Source organism: Xenopus tropicalis, chromosome 6 (genome assembly GCF_000004195.4).
Source record: "Xenopus tropicalis strain Nigerian chromosome 6, UCB_Xtro_10.0, whole genome shotgun sequence".
NCBI classification, from domain to species: Eukaryota; Metazoa; Chordata; class Amphibia; order Anura; family Pipidae; genus Xenopus; species Xenopus tropicalis.
This window is the reverse complement of record NC_030682.2, coordinates 64,584,718-64,608,476: the sequence shown is the minus strand read 5'-3', so window position 1 is coordinate 64,608,476 and position 23,759 is coordinate 64,584,718. Positions and strand designations below refer to the sequence as shown.

The window sequence follows — 23,759 nt, the reverse complement described above, 5'->3', positions numbered from 1 at the left end:
ACCAAAATCTGCCGTCAGGGCTGAATCGGCAGAAGGAGGTAGAAATCCTATTGTTTCTACCTCCTTATCTGCTGTTTCAGCCCTGAACGGTGTGTGGCGGATCTGACGATGTTTGTGGTCGCACGAAAGATCGTCAGATCGCCACGTGTGTCGCCACCTTTATTCAGTCATGTGGACTTCTGTCCTTTCCCAATTTAACAGACTGCCTTTCTGCGATCTCCTCCCAGATGTCACAGTGCCACCTGAAACAGAATCTTTCTTAAACAGAATTATTTTTCTTTCCCTGTCCCTCAGGTTTTACTCACAAGTCAATAAATCAACCACACAGGTTTTGCGAGTTTTGGAGTTATTTTAGACTACCATCTGTCTTTTACACCACACATCCAGACACTTGCCAAATCTTCCTGTTTTCATATGCACATCATTGCCCAAATATAGCCTTACCTCAGCTCAGATACAACTAAAATACTTATTCAGTCTCTCATTATTTCTCTCATATTTCTACTGCAACATACTCCTTGCAGGCATTACAACCCATCGCCTTTTTTTTATCCGCTGCTGCTAGACCAATTCATCTCTCTCTCCACTCCATATCAGCCACTCCCCTGTGCATATCCCTTTACTGGCTCCCAATCTCCTTGAATCAAATTCAAAATGACTAATACATTCAAGGCCCATAACACCGAAGCCCCTCCATAGATTTCAGCTCTGGTATCAAAATACACTCCTTTGCGCAATCTACGGTCTGCTTCTGACCTTCGCCTCCTCCTCTTTTCACTTCATCCCATTACTGGCTACAAGACTTCTCTTTTGAATTCTCCATCTTTGGAATTAAATGCCTCGAGCTGTCAGACTCTCCCCTTCCTTTCGAACTTTCAACGCTCCTTAAAACCCACCTATAGGGAAGCTTATGAATAATGTACCCTGATTGATCAGACATTTATATATCATAAATCACCAATTTGTTTCTGTATTTCTTAAGTTTAAAATTTCCCCTACTAACCCTTTAGGTTGGAAGCTCTTGCGAGTAGGACCCTCTAATCCTATTCTTACTCTGTAAATCTTTGTTAAATTATGACCCCTGTTCATTATAAATTAATATAAAGCACTGCATAATCCACTGGGGCTGTATAAATAAATGAGGATTAGCATCTTGGGTTTGATTTTGATGTAATGAAGCATGACTTAGGCAAAACTGGACATTCTACTTGTTAGGCAGGGTGCATGCTCATGGTCCTGGTTTTTACATTTATAAATCACAGTATGTAATTTATGAAGGTATAAATACAAAAATGCTTGACTGCAAAGGGCTATGAAGACCCAGGTTATTGCAAACAGATCAGCAGAATGGTTCTCTTACAAAAAAAAAATATCAAATAAGGCACATATTCAAACAGAGCGCTTTGATCAACATTTATTTTCTTATGCATAAAAGAAAAAAAAAAAAAACAGTTGATAAAACGTTTCCATCAGAAGAGAAAAGGTATGTTTTGTCCAAAATTAGCTCAAGGTACATCTTGCACAATGACACTGAAAGCAGGCCAGAATGACGTTGACCTTTGACTAAAAGGTAGTTTTTGTACAAAGAAAGACACCAAAGAAATTTAAGCCCTGCATTTTTTTGTCCAAACATTGGTCCAAATGTACAAAAAATAGCACAAATGTGCAACTTCTCTAAAACACTTGCAAGAGTCAGGGAATACAGAGGATGCCCCTAAAATTAACATTCAACTTAAACTTGATAAAGTACAAAATAAAGATCTCTTGATATTTGTCAATGTGTAGATTAGTTCACCTTATTTTCAAGCACACAATGAATTATATTTACCAAAACGTTGTTTATTGTTACACTGCAAGACAATTTGTCACATAAAAATAAAGCTGCTGTCAAATTCAAGTCCTTTGGCTGCTGAAAAACGCAGCTACAAGTAAAGTAAAAAGCAATTTCAGATAGAAATATTTTGTCTGATCAACAAAAAAAAAAAAAAAAATGAAACTGGGTTTGTCTTAGTATGGTAGTCCCCTACCTCGACCTCTAGCATATGTGCCAATATGTCCCCTATGTCCTTGAGAAAACGGGGGTCCTTGGAGTGGGGATGTCCAAGCATGTCCATGCATGTGAACAGGTAGGCCAGGATGCTCTGGTACATTACCGCTGTAGCTAAAATTATGCATGTTTGTTGCCAAAGATGGACTATTCTCCAGTCCAGAAGCAGGATTGCTATTTCTCAGTAGACTTGTTGGGGCATGGCTGTATTCAAATCTATGGTCCTTATCACCACTAAACAGCATGGAATGAGTATTAAGGAAGCTGTCCCCGTATGTGGTGATGGGAATACAAAAAGGCTCGGTGAAAGCAGGTGGTGCCGTGAGCCTGTTACTAATCTGAGATGATGTACTACTGTAGTTACTGATAGGCTGGTTTTGAGTTTGTCTTTCCAAAATAGTTGTGCACAAACTAGCAGCCCTATCACTGTTATATGTAGTTGCTTGAAAAGAGGGCACAAACTTTTCAGTGCAGTCTGATGGCTTGGAGTAGCATGTACTGGTAGGGAACTCGGAACCATCTTTATCTTCTACCTGAGCTTGGTGCTGGGCAAGAAGCTGCAGCAGAGCAGCTTTTACTTCTGCATGAGCGTCACCAGCCAACATTGTGGTATTATGGATGTGCTTTCTCTCTGGCCGGTAGTCAAGGTCTTCCTCACAGACTGGAGGGGGCTCAGGTGGTTCTGGGGGGCGCTGATCTGGTGGCAGGATCTGAGGATATTCTGGCTGTAATGATGTACTTTGTAACTGCTTAACCTCATGATCACCAAGGTTACAGTTATCTAAAAGAAAGACCAACATATAATAGAAAAGTTAGCATTGCGAATGAACGTACACAACAGTGCCTGTATTAAGTTTCTTTTTTAAAAAAAATTAGATATTTTTCTAATTATATATATTCCAGATGTTGTGCTTTCCTCCTCCACAGCTAAACCAACATTATCAAAAGCTGCAGTGCTGCTTCAAACACTAAATGCTGACAATCCCTGGTATAGGACAATCAAAGTTACTTATTTAAATTAAGATTAGATTTAGTATAGCACACAACGTTTTATAAAGGATTCAAACTTGAAAACCCCAAAACTGTGCTTTCAAGGTTTACTAGACACTAAAAATAATACACACGGGGTGGGGGGGAACCACACTATTGTAATTGGCATCAGATAAAAGAATTTTACATCCTCCTTTACTGACCAATTACATACTAATCCACTGGCATATAGAACAGAAAAACACAGACCGAGAGGAAGGCAGCTAATATTTTCTTATTCTGATCATCTGTTACATAAATTAAACTGAGGCTTTTATAGGTGTAGATAACTTTCTTCAAAGGGCCGTGGCAGACTGGGAGACTAGTTGCCTGCGGCAAATCTCCCTTGTCGCTGGCGACTAGTCTCCCCCGAAATACCAATACAGTATGTAAATCGCCGGTGGGATTGCATACGTGGCGTTTCGCCAGTGGGATGGCATTTCGGGGAGATTAGTCGCCCACGACAAGGGAGATTTCTCGCGGGCGACTAATCTCCCCGTGTGCCACAGCCCTAATTCCTTTTATTAACATATCATATGATTCTATATGATAAGTGTTTTTTTACATTACCAAGGATGTACAGGGCAAAACTGTAAAGGGCAAGCTTCACTTTGTACAGCCCTTCTGGTCTTTGAAAGATTGATGGTAACTAAGAGGTAATTAATCTTAATTAGAGGCAAAACAATAGAAAGAGATAGAAGTCCTCAAAAAACCCAAGGTGCTAAATCATACCGATTGGTGATGGACTTGGAGGTCTCTTGGGTTTGCAAAGTAATTCACTCATGTGCTCCTTTACTTCCCCTGCTGTGACATCACTTTTTTTCTTTAACTCCTGATCCTTTAATAGGAGAGACAGTAGAAAAGTGAAAGTGCTCTGCACAGTTGCTGGAGTAACATCTGTATTTGTTTTGGTCAAAGGCAAATGTGGGATAGGAGGCAACTCTGGCTGGGTTGCTAAAGGAATTTCCGCTCTTTGTTCTGCTTGCTTGTCTCCCACTGCTAATATACCAGCAGGTAAGTTTATGTTGTTAAGCTGCTGCTGTGTTTCAGGATTTACTTTAATGTTCAGAACCTGTGCAAAGTGTGCCATGTTCACACTTGTCTGTGACTTGAGCAAATTTAGCAAGATAGCCACTTCATTATGGTTCAGTTGCTGGCCAGAACTTGGATTACCTAAGGAACAAAAACAAAATTCTGTTTACATGTTTAAGATCATAGTTATTTGTATGGCAATTCCACATATCCCATGCGCCTTGCTGTTTTTATTGAGAGAAGCCAGTGCGAGAAGCAGGCCTGCTCCCCTCCCCTGGCCCCTGTGACACGCAGACACAGTGACACAGAGAAGCACAGAAGGAGCAGGCAAGCACTGGCGCAAGCGTGGCGCGCTCGGCGGGGTGGTGCGAGCCCAGCAGGGGAATCCAAGATGGCAGGCCGTGACAGGCTGGAAATACAGCTAACGAGCCAATTTTTGGGAGAAGTGACCATTATTTTAAAAAATAAATTTGGCGATTTGCTATGGGCAAGGGGACTCTACACTATATTAAGGGCTACAGTAGTAGCCTTTCCTTGCTCTTTAACTTCCTACATAAAACTCAAGTTAGTTAATATTTATTGTTAGGATCTGTGGTTATAAAAATGGCAAAATATTGGTCATAAAGCATGGTAATGCTTTGTTGGGGAAAAAAAGGCAAATTTGTTCAAATTATTTTAGCGTTGCCCTGTTCAATAAATGTACCAAACATACTATAATATTACAAACTGTTTTAGGAACACATACAACATTTTTAATACAAGTAATGGCAATGGCACAGGGTAAGATTTCTCATCAGAGGTTAAATCTAAGCTACTGCAGGCAACAAATCATTCATTAACCAGATAAGTGTTATCAAACATGGCCAGCCTCTGGTGCTGGTAGATGTTAGCTAGCGCTGTACCAAGAAGAGCATACCTACCTACTCCAACACTGGGGAATCCCTGAGTCTTTAGCTGTGAAGATATCTGCATGCCTTGTGGGGTGCTATTTCTGCTGTCATCCATGCCCAAAGATGAATCTTTCCTCGGTACTTTGGGAACTGTGAGATCATCACCCATCCCAAGTTGTTTTTGCCTTCTGCGTTTTTTACTCCACAACTCATGACAATCCTGCCAAAGGGGTAGGCTGCAAAGTAAGGAGAAAAATATTACAGATGATAGGAGCAGTATAATCCCTTTTCAGGCCGACACGGACACTAAAAAAACTACTCTTCAAATTATTAATGTACATTAAAAGTTACCTATAGGTCATGTTGATCATTTTTTACTAATAGGTATGAATTTGTAAATAATTGTTACTTGAAGTTTCTAAACGGGACTGTTTTACCAACCTGACTGTCCCTTCCCAATCTGTCAGTTACAGCTTCTAATGCTAACAAACTCCTGCTGCACAAATATGGCAGCCCCCTCATAGAGGAATATAGGGGATACGATAGGTAATGCAAAAGTAACAGGCAAATACTTTTATAGCAGAATTATACATAGCATGCAATACAAGACAATGTTATGATACATGTAATAAAAGGTTTAATTCCGTGTCAGTATCTCTTTAAAGAATAAGTAAACTTTTTTTTTTCTATTAATAAAATTACTCTATATAGCTTCCCCAAATTGCCTAACTTTGTGCCTCTGTTCTTTCTGACCTGGTTCCTGAGTTACAAGCTGCTCCGCCCCCACTTCCTGTTCAGGTCTCCCATTATATCAACTACCTCTAGTAGAAGTGGAGAGCCTTCTGCGCATGCCTGGAGGCAGCAGGAGCCAGTGCATTAGCAGGGTTTTTTTCTTGACGAGAGACCTGAACAGGAAGTGGGGGCGGGTCTTCACTCTGAACAAGGAAGGAGAGGAATCGAGCAGCTTGTAACTGAGGAACCAGGTCAGAAAGAACAGAGTGACAAAGGTAGGTAATTCTGGAGGCTGTTTAGAATAATTTTACTGATAAACATTTTTTTTTTCTAACAAGAATAAATCTATATAAACAGCCAAATTAAAACCACTCTTCTATAACTGCAGGGGAATTCAGACCAGCAAATAAGCACTAGCCCCCAATTTCACCTAACTTTTTAAGAAAATAAAATATTTATAATGATTTTTAAAAATATTGAGCTTGGGAATTATCAGAATTTCATTTGGGTGTCAAACAATTTTTTCTTCACTGGTGAGACTGAAGTTTCAGCAGGCCCCCTGGGGCCAATTTCACCTTTTCACTGAACTAGAAAAAGTATTTTAGAAAAGTTCTACTTGGCTATGCAGGCTATACAAATAATGGACCATGGATATTCTAACAAACCCAGCATTCTGGGTGCTATGGCCAGTACAACACATTAATGAATGAGCAATAGTTGCAAAACAACTGCAAAAAAGACTGGCACACACTATGGGAAAACCGTTAGTACTTACTCTGGCGGTGTCATTTTTGAGGGATCTACATCCCGAAGGAATTCACAAAGTAGGGCTTGCTCTGCTGTACAACGCTTGTTTGGATCTAGAGCCAGCATATGGTCAAAAAGATCTAAAGCTGCATTGGGGATGCTTGGGGAAGAAAAAAAAACCAGCTACATGTTAAAAGTGAACAGTAAAATACTACTTGAAATAATACAAATCAAATTAAGTCATCATAGAACTAGAGAATTTGCCATTACATTGAAAACAGGCATCTCTCGTAGGGGTGCTGCTGCCACAAGGTGAGTTGAGAAATTTGCCTCAGGCCCTCGGCAAGTTAGAAGAGGCAGCCAATAGACACTCCTGGTAACTTAAAGAGTTGAAATTCCGATTTTTACATTGGGATTTTGTCTGTTATAGAGGAGAGTGCCTCTACAATGTATAAAAAGGAAGTGTGTGGGGTGGTTTTTACTTGGCCACCTCAGGATAGCAAGAAGCCCTGAGACCGCGCTGATCATGTGGCACCCTGCAGAAGGAAATCTATGCAGACATACCTCTCACCTTGCTTAAATCTACCCACAAAAGCTGGGAAACACAATGAGTGATATTGAACCTACTCTCCAAAAAATAAAAATAAATCACGCTACCTTCTACTTCCTGACAAGATCCTATGAGCAACTAATCTGCTTGTCTGTCATTGCCCTTAGAGATGTTTTTCAAGTTTGTGTTTATTTACCTGGCCTGTTACTGGCTTGTCTTGACCGCTACTACCCCCCACTATTTGAGTTGGTATGCAAAAACACAATTGATTGCAAATCTGCAATGTCCAAAATTTACTGTGTTTTATAATTATTCAGCCACCCAATGATTTCATACAAATAGGTCTTTGGAGATGTTTGATATGCTAGGAGCCACAGGATTCTCCTGGATGCTACATCCTGGGAACAGGCCTTCTCTTGCACTATGCAATAAACAACCCCAGGAGCAGAATTTTTTTCATATACTACAATTACAGTATATATCAGTTGTTACATTTGTTAAATCAGTCTATCTGTGCAATGATAAGGATTAATCACAAAAAGAATGGCATATGGGAAGAATTATAAAATTATAGTAAATATTAAATGTAAAAAAAAAAAAAAAAAAAAAAGTACAGCAATACTTACAAAACAAACTCCTCTCTAAGTTTTCTACGATACTGTTTCTTTGGTTTCATGGTGTTGAAATACGGTAACTTTATAACATCTGGCCATACAGCAGGACAAGGACTTCCACACATTCGGCTTAAGAAAAAAAAAAAAAAAATAGTATTGTTATTATGCAACAGAGGATTAATTATATTATATATATCTGGAATGCTTAGGACCTGTATTTAAAAAAAAAAAAATTTGAAAAAGGTCCCAAAAGGGACCGAAACGTCGGTTGTACATGCAATTATAATACACAAGAGACTTTTTGAAACACAAAGACCCTTGGTGCTGGCTGTTTTATTTTGATATTTATATGATATCCCGTGCACAGGGGAGATTTTGGAGTGTGGTGCTGTCGTGTGGACTGTTTTTTATATTATATATATATATATATATATATATATATATATATGGCTTACGCACTATAATTAGTTAAATTCCCCTTAGACTTGTGTATGAACAGTACGTAAACCAGATTTTCAAAATCTATTCTACCGTGCATATGCAAGGAAAAAGGCTGAGGCACACACTTATAGGGATAACAACCTGGGTGCAAATCAGATAAACAGTGTAAATATGTAAAAAATGCTGATGCACACCAGGAAAATGTAATAAAAAAAAATACTTATTTTATTTAGATCAAATCCATTTATTTTTTAAATACAGGTCCTAAGCATTCCAGATAATAGATCCTAAGCTGATCACGAAGAAACCTTTTTTAATTCTTTGTCTAGAAATGGTAGATAAAAATAAATGCACATTTACACAACTCACCTTATAAGTTCAAGCTGTGCAAGCTCCTGATTTGCTTGGAAGATTGGTTTTTTTGTAAACAGCTCACCCAGGATACAGCTGAAACATGGGAAATTTAAATAGTAACCTAGTTATTAATCAGTAGAATGTTATTTAACTCCTTCCATGTTGTAACATGAAAAATTCACTTCATAATCAGTCCTTAGATTTCCAGAATCTTCCTAGTTGACACACCACTGGCTGCAGTATCATCATCTGTTATGCAGCCATCAAAGAAACCAATTGGAACATCTCTGCAGGTATGGGATCCTATATTCAGAAACCAATTACCCAGAAAGCTTCAACTATAAGAAGGCCATGTCCCATAGACTCAATTTTAATAATGTAGGGACCCATAGGGTTAACATGTCCCTATGGCTTTAAACACTACAACTTTCTTAGTCTGCGCTGTTACTGGCCAAAGACCCATGTATTAGTTTATTGTTTTGCATGTGTGTCTTATTGTTTAAACAGGAAGACCACTCCTTTGGCACTCTGATATAGTGTTTAGCAAAGGGGTGGGTCTGCATCTGCTGACCCAGGTGGAATCCCAAGTTCCACTGAGCCTGGGATCAACAGGGCCCTAGTAAAGTGAGTATCCTAGAGTCTGCATCTAGCTCTAGTGAAGTCGGGGAATAGGAACCCCGTGAATGAGGAATAATAAGTGTCAGGATAATTTATAAGAGCACTTTCTAGGACAGTGACATTAGTTAGAAAGAGCAGTTTTCTGGCTCCAACCAGGAGAAATTAGCTGGAAGTATTCTTCCCTACAGGCATTGTTGCCTTAGAGCAGGACCACAGTTAAGAGGCAGGTCAAGTCAGTTCCTATCCCTGATTCATAGTTGGCTGTGAGGGATCCTTGGCTGCTAATGGACATCCTGAATATACAGATACTAGGCTACACTCCGCAGGGAGGCTGTGCTGGTTGGTGGTCCTTACCCTCCCTACCCTCGGCTGAGGTGGGCTATGTGGGTGTACACCATATTTTTCTACCTGTTGTGCAAATGCCTGATATCTCCTCTGTGTGAGTATTGCTATAACCCTGCATATTGATTGTCTCTGACAATAAACCATTTCTATTGTTCAACTGCAAGAACCTTCTGTTGCCCATTTGTTATTCTGCACTACACACAGTGGGTTGTAGTTTCACAACACCATAGCTCTGTTTGGGCACTTCCACATAGCGAAGGCTCATCCTGAAGGATTGAGTCGCATGTGCCCCATGCTCTAAATCTATACGAGCCGTGCTGTTGGCTTGGTTACAAGCCAAGAAGGGGTTACAATTATATAAATCTAATTTTTAAAGATGATTTCCTTTTTCCCTGTCCCAACTCATCCTTATTGGAGGCAAAACAATCCTCAATACTCAAAGATGTTCCCTTTAAATTGTGCTTATTATGCAAAACCAAATAAAACAGCAACATCTACTTACCCACAGCTCCAAACATCAATAGCTGGTGAGTACCTCTCCTCTCCAAGCAGCAGTTCCGGTGGTCGATACCATAGCGTTATTACTTTGTTGGTGTATGGTCGGCTTTCAAAATAAAATAAATATTAAACACCGTAAAATGTAATATTAATAACAGAATTTTAAAATAACCCTAATTCCTTTACAAAGGTTTATGTAGTCACTTGGCTGTGACTGAAAACAGACAAGGATATTCATGTTTAAAACTACTGATTTGCAAGGAATGTAAAACCTAAACTATAAAAATACACAGCTATAACTTGCAAGAGTAGATACAGGTATGGGATCCGTTATCTGGAAACCCATTATACAGAAAGTTCCAAATTACAGAAAGGTCATCTCCCATAGACTCCATTATGAGAAAATATGTACCATTTTTAAAAATGATTCTAAATCTTTGTAATAATAAAACAGTACCTTGTACTTGATCCCAACTAAAATATAATTAATTCTTATTGGAGGCAAAACAATCCTATTGGGTTTCATTTATGTTAAAATGTTTTGTTTTTTTTCAGTAGACAAGGTATGGAGATTTAAATTATGGAAAGACCCTTTATCCGTAAAAACCCAGTCCAGAGCATTCTGGATAACAGGTCCCATATCTATAATTTTATGGTCAAAATTTTCCTTTTAATATGTCATAAAGGACCATTTGGACTAGAGGCAGTCAGAAATCCTATCTGAAACCAAAGGTTAAAGGAATACTGTCATGCAGAATCCTGCAGTGAAATCCATTTTTTACAAACACAAAGATTTTTTTTAATATTTTACTTTGAAATTTGACATGGGGCTAGCCATATTCTCCACGTCCCAGGGTCCTACAGCCATGTGACCTGTGCTCCGATAACCTTCAGTCACTCTTTACTGCAGCTCCCAGTAGATATCAGAACAGCACTCAATAGTAAGAAATCCAAGTCCAGCTTGGCATTTACATGGGAGTAGGCGAAACAATAGGTTACCTGAAAGCAGTTCTAATGTGTAGTGCTGGATCTTTTTAAAAGCTCAGAATTAGGCATAATGCACTGAGATGGCTGCCTACACACTAATATTACAACTATGTTATGTAAACAGTGTAATTTAGAAATAAAAATACACCATAAAAATTATAACAGTACCCCTAACTATTGCTGTTAAAAAAAATTTTGCACAGATAATGATAATATTCATTTAAGAAGTACTTTACAAAACACTGGAAACACTGGTAAATACTGTCCTGCTTGAAATAAAAGCAGACTATGTAGACATGAAGGGAGATTCAGTAACAGGTGATGTATCAAGACACAAAATGAATTCTGCTAATGCGTTCCACTGTATGTGCAAGGGACATCGGGCCTTAAGAGATGCTCCTTAGGCTAAACAGCATAACCTCATTAAGTCTATACACACATAGTTACACAGGGTTGAAAAAAGACCAGAGTCCATCAAGTTCAACCCATCCAAGTAAACCCAGCACTCACAACCTATACTTACCTATCTATACACTCACATACATGAACTATATTATATATATATATATATATATATATACACAACCACTAATACTAACTGTATATATTAGTATCACAATAGCCTTGGATATTCTGATTGTTCAAGAACTCATCCAGGCCCCTCTTAAAGGCATTAACAGAATACCATTACCACATCACTAGGAAGGACATTCCACAACCTCACTACCCTCACCGTGAAAAACCACCTACGCTGCTTCAAATGGAAGCTCCGTTCCTCTAATCTAAAGGGGTGACCTCTGATACGTTGATTGTTTTTATAGGAAAAAAAAAAGAACATCCCCTATCTGTCTATGATCCCCTCTAATGTACTTGTACAGAGTAATCATGTCCCCTCGCAAGCGCCTCTTTTCCAGAGAAAACAACCCCAACCTCGACAGTCTAACCTCATAGCTTAAATCTTCCATCCCCTTTACCAGTTTAGTTGCACGTCTCTGCACTCTCTCCAGCTCATTAATATCCTTCTTAAGGACTGGAGACCAAAACTGCACTGCATACTCAAGGTGAGGCCTTACCAAGGGGCAAAATTATGTTTTCATCCCTTGAGTCAATTGAGTACACACGTGTGTGTATTGCACTCAACAGGACTTATGAGTTAAAGTAAAAATAAAATATTTAATTGAAGCTTGAAATATATATTACAGTAGGTCTATTAATTGTCTTGTGTGTGGGTTGGTCCATATTATTTGGCAAGAATTATCTATTGTATATTCAATAATTCCTCAATAAAAAGTATTGTTACCATTATTAGGGTGTATTATTGTCTTGATGAAGGATTCTTTAATCTTGTTGCTGTGCTGTATATTTTGGACAAGGCCTCTCATAAGACATGCATATCCAAGGTAACCCATAACTGTACCATTTTCTCCCTAGCTTCTGGTTTTTTTAATGGTTTTTAAATTATTTGCATTCCTTCTCTGTCTCTTTCACCTTCCAAATGCGGATCACTTGCAAGCAGTTTATGAACAATTGCTCTGAGACTGCAAATTTATAAAATAAATGTCAAATATTACATAACCATTTTTTTTTTTTAATTTGTTATTCTCACTCTCTTCTATTCATATTCCAGTCCTGCGTGATTGCTATGGTAAATTTAACCTAAGCACCCAGATACCCACAGAAATTCCAAACTGAAAAGCTTCTGAACAAAAAGTGATTTGAAAAATATAAAAAATGAATTCCAATAGCAAATTGTCTATGCCTACAATCATAATAAAATGTAATGTTAACAACCCCTTTAATAAATTGTCCTATGCGCTGTATATGCTTTATTTAACATATGCAGCTTGCAGACATAGGCAAACGGTACATATTTTTTTTTTTTTGTTTGGGAAGGCTAAAGATGAGCCACACAGATTCACCTAAAGCTAATGCAAGGCTTAGTTGGGAGGTTCATTTTTTACGCCAGCAGCAAATCCACAACCTCCTGCAGTTCCCACTGACTCCGAGGGATACCATGCAAAAGTGTGGATGGGGGGTGCTTTTTTTCACCTTAAAATACTTGTAAAAGTATTCATATGTGCACTTCTGTGAGGGGTTCTCCATCTATTTTGGGATCAGTTAGCTTCAATGTGTTTTAGTTAGTTTTATAGCAACAAAGGCAGTGGGTACGGACATTTCAGGCACATTATATACATTGAAATGCAGTTTATATTTACAATGGCGCTCGCCAAACCCAACCTGAAGTACAGAACCCTGGTGCATTCATGTCTGGATCTGCATACACCTGTGCAGGGCTGTGGAGTCAGAAGCAATTTGGTACCTAGAGTCTTTGGTGCCATAAACTGAGGAGTCGGGAATCAAAGGATTTATGCAATGAGTACACAGACCTACATTTGGGTGCAAGTACACGCCTTGCCTGTTTTCTTCTCCCAGCAGGAGCACCCCAACTGGACCCAGCAGTGCAAATTAAAATAAATATTAAAATAAAAGAAAATTGAAATAATAATTGGAAACAAATCTAGATGGGCCTCTGGTCACACTGGACCTCTAGGCATGCAAGTGACGCATGTCTTGCCTGCCAAGTTGCTGACTGCGCTGTGTATTTCTAAACTTTTGGGAGTAGCCTAGAAGAGGGTCCTGTGAAAAATGTAGCCTCATCTTATTAACCCACCACTGCCTTTTGTCACACAGTTTACAAAAGAATCCTGGTCTTGCCATATACCAATGCTTTAATAGTTCAACCACTGTACCTCTTTTGCTGTACCAGTACACAAACTGCATAATCATTTGTACAATGCAAATTTTTCAGCAAGAGGAGACTTACCTTTCTTCTGAACTGTAGAGCCGTGCAAGACCAAAATCTGCAAGCTTGATCTGCCCCCTTGTGAAAATAAAATATATTGCAAGTCAGAAAAGACGGCAATGCATAGAAATGCATCAGAATAGAAAGTAAAGGCTTCCATGATTTGTGGGATTGTATTAGAGTCCCTTAAAGTAAGCTACTTTCTAATATACAGTGATTTTTTTCTTTTTAAGGGTCAGTTTCCCCAGCTGTTTACACAATCGTGTTGAATCCAAAAATGAATGTTCAAACGCTCAGCCTTACTACTCACAAGCACGATGCATCGATCCCCAATGGCTCACGGCCTGGCCCTTTGGAATATCATAGAATAAGAGGAGAGCACCTTCACACAGGTTAACTCCTTTAGCATTTATTTAAACCACTGCACACAACATGTTTCGAGCTTGAATCGTGTTGAAGTCTTTAGAACAGTGCTGTCCAACTTATGTGGTGCCGAGGGCCAGAACTTCTCTACCATACATAGTGGAGGGCCGCTAATGGAAGCCAAATTTGACCACTCCCTTTTTTAAACCACACCCACATTATCACAAGAGCTTTTAGGACTATGCCCACATTAATGGTGGTAGTGCAGCATAAACCCAAATGGTTGGTGCTTACTGTGGGGATATCAACCATCATTCATATGATGATGATGTGTTTGGATAGTTACTTTAAAATCAATTTATTTCCAGTCAGGTGATCAGTAAGCAAATAGTATCACAAAGTGGTGCAAAAGGACATCACTAATTATGACACAAATAATCGGTTATGTATTTGTTCTAAAAGGTTTCGTTTTCCTTTAATTTTGCTTCAACTTTTACATACCACATACTGTGTGAGCCAGGGACACCTTACTTTAGCTGGACCATGCATACCTTTATCAGGTCCTTTTGCAGGTCCTGTAGCTAAGACTCTCAGTATACACTGAGAAAAAAAATTACTTTTTTTTTTTTTTTTTTTTGTAATGAAAATATATCCACACCTTAAAGGACATGTAACCCCCCCCACACAAAAATGTAATCAGTGAACAGCCTCTTTGAAATCTTTCAATACCTGCCACACTGGTTGTTCAGAGGTTAATATTAAGGCTGCAGTGTCCCCTTAATCACTTAGATTTCCTTCTCCTCCTGTAACCCACTCGGCCCCCTCTCAGGAATTTGCTTTGGTTTCTGGTTGTGGAAACTCAGTTATTCTAAGCTCAGATTACTAAACACGCCCTCCAGTCTAGCAGCCAGTGAAGAGATGGCATTGCAGGTTCCCATAGAAACTCAGCTCAACTGCTTAATTTTTTTTCTCTCCTAATCTCCTCTCCTGAGCTTAGCTCAAACACCGCAGAACTTTTATCAAAGACAGTTCTTCCTGTGTGAGCCTGCATTCTTGATGAAATGTATGCTGAATAAGGGTCTGGGTGTATGCCGTTTGCAGATTTAAATGTATCTGATTATGTATTAGCGGAAAAATGGCCACCGGGTGGAAGCTGCTATTTGCTTTAGGAAAATGTGATGGTGCTAGCAAACGGAGGGGATATATGCAGTACAAATGATGCCATTTGCCATCATTACAACTTGATATACTTAAACAATTTTAGGATTAGGTTTTGAACACACAAAAAGCTTATTGTTTTCTCTTTTTTGATCACTGCTTTACAACACGTATGAATAATAGGTCTTAAAAAGAAGCATCTGTCCCCTCTGGCTTGTAATTTTACACGCATTCCTATTCATTCCTATTAACATCTAAGTCAAGTACATAGGGTGGCCCTTAAAGGGAATGTTCATCTTCAGACAACAGTCTGAATTTGAACAGCTGTCAAAAAAATATTTTTGCAAAGGATCTTCAACATTTAAAATGTTTAGTTTTGAAGCTACAGACCAGGTTTAGTATAGCTGAACAGGCTTCTCTCCTTTGGTGGATTTCTGGTGGACCTAGTTGAATCCGGGAAATGCTGAAGTGCAGCGAGTTTATTGGGTATGCATACGAACGCGGGAGGAGTCAAAAGCCAGGGGAAAAAGGATGGGCATCCCTGCAGTAGGGGATTTCCCAAACAAGGACTAAAAGAATGAGAATGACTTCCCTGTCCTGCTTCATTATTATATCTGCCTGAATCTTTCCTGCCAATTGTATCACAATCGGATTAATACAATGCAATGCAAATGAGGCAGGAGAGGGAAGGCATGAGCTGTAACCAATTCAGTGTCAACTTTCTGTTTTGGCCAGAACGCAAGCTGGAATCTGCAATGCCTTTAGAAGACAGAGGATAGCGCCTGTCAGCAGCACTGTTCCTGGTCTGCAGCTTCAAAACAAAACCTTTTAAATAATAGAGATTAATTACAAAAATGACAGTGGCTCTTCTTTTCTAAGGGAATAAATGTTGAACTTTCCCCCCCAATATGTACAGGTATGGGATTCGTTATCCAGAAACCTGTTATCCAGAAAGTTCCAAATTACCGAAAGAGCATCTCCCATAGACTCCATTATAAGCAAATAATTCTAATTTTTTAAAAATTTCCTTTTTTTCTGTAATAATAATAATAATAACTACTACTACAGTACCTAGTACTTAATCCCAACTAAGATATAATTAATCCTTATTGGAGAAAAAACAATCCTATTGGGTTTGTTCAATATTTAAATGATTTTTAGCAGACAAGTTATAGAGGTCCAAATTACAGAAAGATCCCTTATCTGGAAAACCCCAGGTCCCGAGCATTCTGCATTACAGGTCCAATACCTGTAATACAAGGCACTAGGTTTGCCCAGTAGCAGTAACCCATAGCAACCAATAGGATGTTTACTTTTACATAGGTGACCAGTAAATTCTACCTGCTGATTGGTTGCTATGGGTTACTGCTCCAAACTTAGTGCCTTTTAACACAGAATCCCTTTAGAATTTAATGTTTTAACATCATTTTAAATGAAAAACATGTATGTCCTGTGTTTGTAACTAAAAACTTGACGTCTCAATCTACAGTATAGGTCAAATTTATCAAAATATTAGATTAGAGCTCACGTCAGTTTGGTGGTGAGTTTATAAATACGTCCCTATGTGTTCAAGTAATGACTCTAAGGTGCTAAAATTTGATTCCCTGCAGGTTATACACTTTGTTGACCTGCTGTAAATTATTTTTTTTTTTACACAAACAATAAATATTATTATATGGTTCATATTACACAGATGTTCATGTACCTTTGTGATTCGCTCTAAGTTGTTAAAGATCACTAGATCTAATATAGCATAACCAAAATATGTAACCACTATAATTAGTGGTTATGGACATTTCATTTTATCATTAGGCTGTCTGATTTGCACTTGGCAGTTACTAAAAAAAAAAAGGTGTGCAGGCCTATCTGCAACATATTTGCAAACGTTAATGCACAGTGACATTTTACTTTATGAATTTTAACCCCCTCCCAACTGAATTGCACATGGTTGAATTGAAAATATAGGATTTTGTTCATTTAACAGTCCTAAATGCAATATAAACAAAGCCTAAGGAAATATAATAGAAACTCCAAAGAAACATACATTTAGATTAATTCTTTAATAATCTCTCAATTGCTATACAGTGTATGGAGATAAAATATAGCATACCTGTTGTTAAGAAGAATATTTGAGCATTTGATATCCCTGTGTAAAAAATTCCTCTTATGACAGTAGTCCAAACCTTCCATAAGCTGTCTCATGAAGGATTTAATATGATGTTCATTGAAGTGCACTAGTCCAGATTCCAGGAGACCCATTAAATCGTGGTCCATGTATTCAAACACCAGGTAAAATGCTCCTAAAATATAAATTAATTTTTTATAGAAACTGCTAAATTCAGGAAAGCTTTGCAGTTTGGTACTTAGGAATTGGAAGACATGGTTACCCATTTCGGATTCAGCAGAATGTGTACTTTTTATATATATGGTTCCCTGGGGTAAACCTAATGTTCCAGGATTTTTGGCTTTGGAATCTAAAGTATGCCGTATTCTGCTGTAATGCTTTGAAAATTTGGTAATTTACTGCTTGGAGTATTTGATCTATAGAAGTCTGAACTATCCATAAAACTAAACATATCAGGTATTGGCACGTTCGGAAGACATGAGGTTTTACAAATCAGTTTAATTTTTTGTATTTCAAGCTCTAAATCTTGTTCCAGAAGTGGAAATACACAAGATTTGGAAAGCTCAGGTTTTCCTGAAAAAAAATGATATATAGTTTGCCTACCTAAACTTTACATTCCCTTTAAAGATGAGAGAGTGAGATAAGCCTCAGCAACAAATTGAACAAAATTAATTAAGTATGGTGAATAAATAATTATGAACAAATGCAATCATTCACTGGAATAATGTAAAAATGAAGGTTAACATTTCATTTTCAAAACATAGGACAAAAATCTATCAAATCAGGAAAAAAATTTAACACTAACCTTTATCTTTTTTGAAGTCCAAAGCATCTTCTTTATCAGTGACAATTTCCTTCATATTAATAATACTCTGGTGGTTAAGTTGGCGCAGAATTTTAATTTCTCGAATAGCTGTGATGGGAAATCCTTCTTTCTCATTATCCAAACGTACTTTCTTTAAAGCCACCATCTCTCCTATAATTAAAAAAAAAAAAAAAAAAAATATATATATACACACACACACAAATATTTTACATAAAGTTCATTAGAACAAAGATGCACTTAAACATAGAATACCCTTGCTATAATTATGTACTATATAGCAGGGTCTAATTTTAAAGGTGAAATGGGTTTCAAGAGGGAATATTTTATCTGTGGCACTAAAACTTCTGTAGAAATACCAATTAATGCTGGTAGTTAAAACTAAACGGGTGGAAGCACAGCAAAATTTTACAGTTGTGATTATAGGGCACTATAATGCATCAGTGATTGCAGCCTTGTGATACATTTAACAGCTGCTAAGAAACACTGGTAATTGGCAACAATGGTTCCAACTAAAGAAAATCTTATCTGGCTGCTAAGATCACTGATCCTAGAAACCAGGTACAGTGTAGTAGTATAATCTCTCAAGTGTCACCCTATGTAAAAACTACAGCACACATTTAAAAGTTATTAACATAATATAGGGAAGCTATGAGTTTCTGTATAAATTAAAGTTGTTTTACTCTGAAAACAGCGATTATGTGTAAGTGATCAATGACGATCACCTATAAGCAGACATATGGTGTGCTGCCCTCTGCAGGTAGTGGCAATGGCACACAGGGTGTTTTGTCCACCACAAAAAATTGTACTCCCATGGAAACAAAGTACCCTTTGTGCCATTTCCTTCAATGCAAAAACAGCAAAAATCTCCAGCATTTCCACAGCTGAGGTTTTCAACAGCTTTGTGAAAGTATAAAATTTCTTAACAAATAAATAAAAATATATAATGCCAGCAACATTTCACATTTCATTTGCACTCAGTTTCAGCAATTTTTCTTAAATATTTCATGCTCTCTTTCTTTTTATTGGCATTTCTAAGGTAGAGGCATTTAATACAAGTTTATACTACGTATTTAAGGGCATCCTAATTTTTTTTTAAATTTACCTGGGTATTTGTGTAATGCCACTTTAGTAACAACAACTCTATAAATGCAAAAAGCATAGTGTCCCTTATGTAACCTGCTCACTAAATAATACTTGGATCTCTCTTTGTTATATTATTGTTACGGTTATTATTAGGCTACTAGTGTGACATTAGACTGCAGTATCCCATTTCCAGGGCTAGTAAACCTTTATTTTCCAGAGTTTGATTAATGAAAATAATAAATACTGAAGTTATTTTGTTCAAAATATCCTTTTCTCCAATTTTGTTATAGGATTGTCGGGTTAATCCCCTTTCCCCAGATTATACAGAACAAAACAAGATGACCTCTTCCTTCTCTATACACAAGGTTGGGTGACCTGCCTTTTTCAGTTGGTACAAAAGAACCCAAGGCACACCAAAAAATAAAAGTACAAGGACTGTATAATTCACAATATGTCAGGCAACAAAGGCAGGAAAGAACAAACATAGCATAACTCTGTGGGACGATTTCTTTTCACCATACTTTTATGCCCTGTGACTTTTATGCCCTGTGACTTTTATGCCCTGTGACTTTTATGCCCAGCTTTATATTACTTTTTTGCAGTGTGCACCCAGGCATTTTCTCCAGTAAGTGAGTGCAGCTATGTTGCTTACCAGTATCTTTATCTTTTGCTTTGTAGACTTGTCCATATGTGCCTTCCCCTATAATACCAATGATATCAAATTTATCCACACAACGCTTTCCCCAGTCAATTTCCTTTTCAAGAATTTCTCCACAGCGTGGACCACATATCCTATTTAATTATAGAGAGAATACAGTAAGAAAATGCAAACATTTATTGCTTCTAGTATTTCAATCAAAGGCACATTAATATTGTATATGTTTGTAATTATGCACATAACCGTTTGCATAACTAGTCTAGTTGAGTCAAATTGTATTACAGGCTATGGCTACATATAAACAACAGATTGTGTTGCATAATAAGCAAGCGAATGTCTGCAGAACTCAAAAAAACATTTAACCAAGATTCATTTAAACAAAATCCAAGATTTTATACATTCCAGTAGCTTATATCAAGTTTATTCAGGTGCCATAAGGGGTATAAATAGAAGTATTTACGCATTACAAAATGATAAAAATTTATTGCGTGAGCCTGGTTATGGAGCAAAGGGTATTCACCAAATATTAACATAAAAAAACACAAGGCTTTGGTGTTTAAAGGGGAACTCCACCCAAACACAACTTAAGCTTTGCAATATACATCAGTTAAAAATATGCAGCCTTTCTATGATTCTTAATGTAATAATATGGTTTGGAACAGTTACCCAAGCCTAGCCCCCTGTTCTCCTGCTGATCTGGCTGACTACTTTGAGACTCAAAAAAAAAAAAAAAAAATTTTTTTTTAGTCGACAGTCCTCAGGCTGCCTTCAGCCTACATCCTCCAAATCCCACAATTCCATGCACACCTGATGTTCATAAGAAAAGGAACATCACAGTGCAATGCATTGTGGGTTATGTAGTTCCTACATGCTGCTGTTACCTGTGGAGAAGTTTACAATTTATAACATTAATGTTTTAGTCCCGCCTTCCCTTCCAGGATTCCAAATGATGCAGAAACAACCGTTGGATTTAAGCATATAAAAATGGTATTTATTCGTAATCTGAATTGAAGGAACAGATTACAGTGATAGGTTGGCCCTGCTTATTCATTTAAATGAAAGAAAAATTACTTTTTTTGCTTTAAGCATGTGTCCCCATCTCACATCTGAGCTGAAAATAAATTAGGCTAGAAATACTTTTTCTGAAAAATGTATGATTTGGCTTACTTTGGTCTTCTTTTGTTCCTGGACTGGTTTTTTTTCCTTTCTGGACTGTCTGACACATCCTCACTTTCAGACTGAGGTGCTGGTAGAGGTGGAAGAGGCAAGTCAGACAGCAAGGTTCGTAGTTTCCGTTCCATTTCTTTCTTTACCGATTTTCCTGGGACACAGCCTCTAAAACTATATTTTAAACATAAGCAGATTAATTAAAGGGATTCTGTCAAGGGACAATTTTTTTTTTTACAAATGCATCAGTTAACAGAATCCTGAGTATAAATCAGTTTTTCAAAAAAAGAAAAGATTTTTTTTTTTTAATATTTGATTTTAAAATCTGGTGTCAGGTTAAACATATTCTTACTTTTCCAGGTGCCCATGGCCACGATTACTGCGCTGCAGTAAAGTAAAAAATGCTCCCACATCCCCATCTAATGCTAGATATCAGAATAGCACCTAGGTTGGCCATACACACACTGATGTAATTACGTTTTGTGCAATTTTTGGATCATGTGTGTGCTCTTAATTATTGCCCTGATAATTTTCGTACTATGGCGGTTGCTTAGCTGATTGGATAAGTTAGAAAATTTCAGTTGGATAATTATAAAATCTGTGCATGTATTGTGTATCTGACAATATCCTTGGGTGACCTACAATGCATTTCCGGGAAGTCACTTGGGCAAGATTGTTGTCTGCCAATAATTTCATGTTCAGAACATCCTCTGATTTGTCATTTTTAGGACCTTATCCTACAATTTCAATCTGAATGTTAGTTTTAGAATGTTGCATTTAAATGTACAATTGATATCTGACCGTTCATCGAGAGAAGACTAAAATCTGAATGTGTACGGCCACCTTTAATAGTAAAAGTCCAGCACACTTAAGGGTGAAGACTAGTGGAAGCTAATTTTTCACAGTTACTGAAAGCCAGAAAATACCCTGCCATAGACAATACTGAGACTTGCCTCTGCTAAAACACATGTATTCACCCTAAGGCATAACTCCTCCAGTTACATGGAGCAGGAGAAAAAAATAGCTGATGTGAAAGCAGTTCTAATGTGTAGTACTAGCTCCTTCTGAAAGCTCAGACTCAGGCAAAATGCAGTGAGATGACTGCCTACATACCAATATAACAACTAAAAAAAAATACATTTATTGGTTCAAGAATAACATTTTAAATAGATAGAATTATTAAAACAGAATCCCTTTAAGAAGGGATGTCAAACATTTATATAAATATCTGCAAATGAAAAAGGCATCTTTCTCTCTGTACAACCATTAACAAACCATTATAAACGTTTTCTCCTCCAAGAGAAACTTGAGCATAGGTCTTGTAAATTGCAATATTTTAACAAGCACAAAGATTTTTTTTTGTCACTAAGCAGCACATTCACAGACTCCATTTTGACAACTGCAAGATGGAGACTGAGAAGATTGGCGGCCATCATCTCTGCATATTTGTCAGCCACTTCTGGAAAAACAACACCTAGCATCCCTAATCAGAAACAGCGACACAACATCTTTCTAGACATGTATGGCATATAGGCAACATTAGGGGCCAGTGCGATGCAGTTCAGGAGGGAGATCTCTGGAGAGGGTCTAAAGTGTTTTTTTTTTTTCTTCTGAAATTGAATACTTAAGTATTAAGTAATATGGGCAGATAAATTACTGAAATTAAAGTTGATCCAGAGATTGCCCACTTGAAGTCTGGAAATATTTTAAACCCCACCTTCCAAGGCAAACTAGAGAGCCTTAAAATGACAAGGAAAGGTTAATATAAATTAAAAGTAAGTCTAAAGGCATTCTTTTTAAGTACTTACTGCATATCTAAATTCCCAGATCCCTGCTTGCTTCTCTGAGATATGGTGCTGGCAGCCTACAGCAGTGTGAAGACTACAGTGACATCACTGAAATCTCTCTCCCCCTCCTGTAGGCTGCCTAGCCTACAGCCTTCCTATTCTCTGAGCCAGTCAGATCCGCTTCTGACTGGCTGGTGGGCCGAGGGGGGGGGGGACGGACGACATGTGCAGTATGAAGCAAGGAGGGAAAGGAAGGGAAGGGAGAATACCTTTTCAAAGATGGCTGCCTGTTCAAGAAAACATATAGAAAATGTGAAATTTATCTTGCGACAACATATTTTCAAGCAACGTGCTGTGTAATATGTTGTGCGCTGCGTAATATATTGCTTGAAAATATGTCGTCGCAAGATAAATAACGCCAAGAACATCGCTTCTAAATTATGACAAGTGTCCTTTTAGTGAATTGAGCGAAAAATAAGAAGTGATGAAATTTTTAACGCATGCTATAAATAGCACTCCTTATTTCGGACTTAAGTTACATAGTTACATAGTTACATAGTTACATAGGGTTGAAAAAAGACCTGTGTCCATCAAGTTCAACCCATCCAAGTAAACCCAGCACACCTAACCCACACCTACCAATCTATACTCACATACATAAACTATAAATACAACCACTAGTACTAACTGTAGATATTAGTATCACAATAGCCTTGGATATTCTGATTGATCAAGAACTCATCCAGGCCCCTCTTAAAGGCATTAACAGAATCTGCCATTACCACATCACTAGGAAGGGCATTCCATAACCTCACTGCCCTCACCGTGAAAAACCACCTACGCTGCTTCAAATGGAAGCTCCGTTCCTCTAATCTAAAGGGGTGACCTCTGGTGCGTTGATTGTT

At 37.8% G+C, this 23,759-nt stretch overlaps 1 protein-coding gene across 1 annotated transcript in view; it reads right to left on the bottom strand.

The window, feature by feature from the left end:
• Positions 1-1,398: 1,398 nt before the first annotated feature.
• The window catches only part of cdk13 (cyclin-dependent kinase 13), a 34,529-nt gene continuing 12,168 nt past the window's right edge, over positions 1,399-23,759 (bottom strand). Inside the window, exons 3-14 of the mRNA XM_002940799.5 lie at positions 21,068-21,241; positions 19,895-20,034; positions 18,139-18,309; positions 17,319-17,508; positions 13,709-13,765; positions 9,902-10,003; positions 8,452-8,529; positions 7,654-7,770; positions 6,506-6,637; positions 5,029-5,234; positions 3,809-4,249; positions 1,399-2,828 (exon numbers count right to left, since the gene is read on the bottom strand). Of these exons, the coding sequence (XP_002940845.2) occupies positions 2,008-2,828; positions 3,809-4,249; positions 5,029-5,234; positions 6,506-6,637; positions 7,654-7,770; positions 8,452-8,529; positions 9,902-10,003; positions 13,709-13,765; positions 17,319-17,508; positions 18,139-18,309; positions 19,895-20,034; positions 21,068-21,241 (2,629 nt within the window). The 3' untranslated portion in view covers positions 1,399-2,007. The remainder of the gene's footprint in view (positions 2,829-3,808; positions 4,250-5,028; positions 5,235-6,505; positions 6,638-7,653; positions 7,771-8,451; positions 8,530-9,901; positions 10,004-13,708; positions 13,766-17,318; positions 17,509-18,138; positions 18,310-19,894; positions 20,035-21,067; positions 21,242-23,759) is intronic.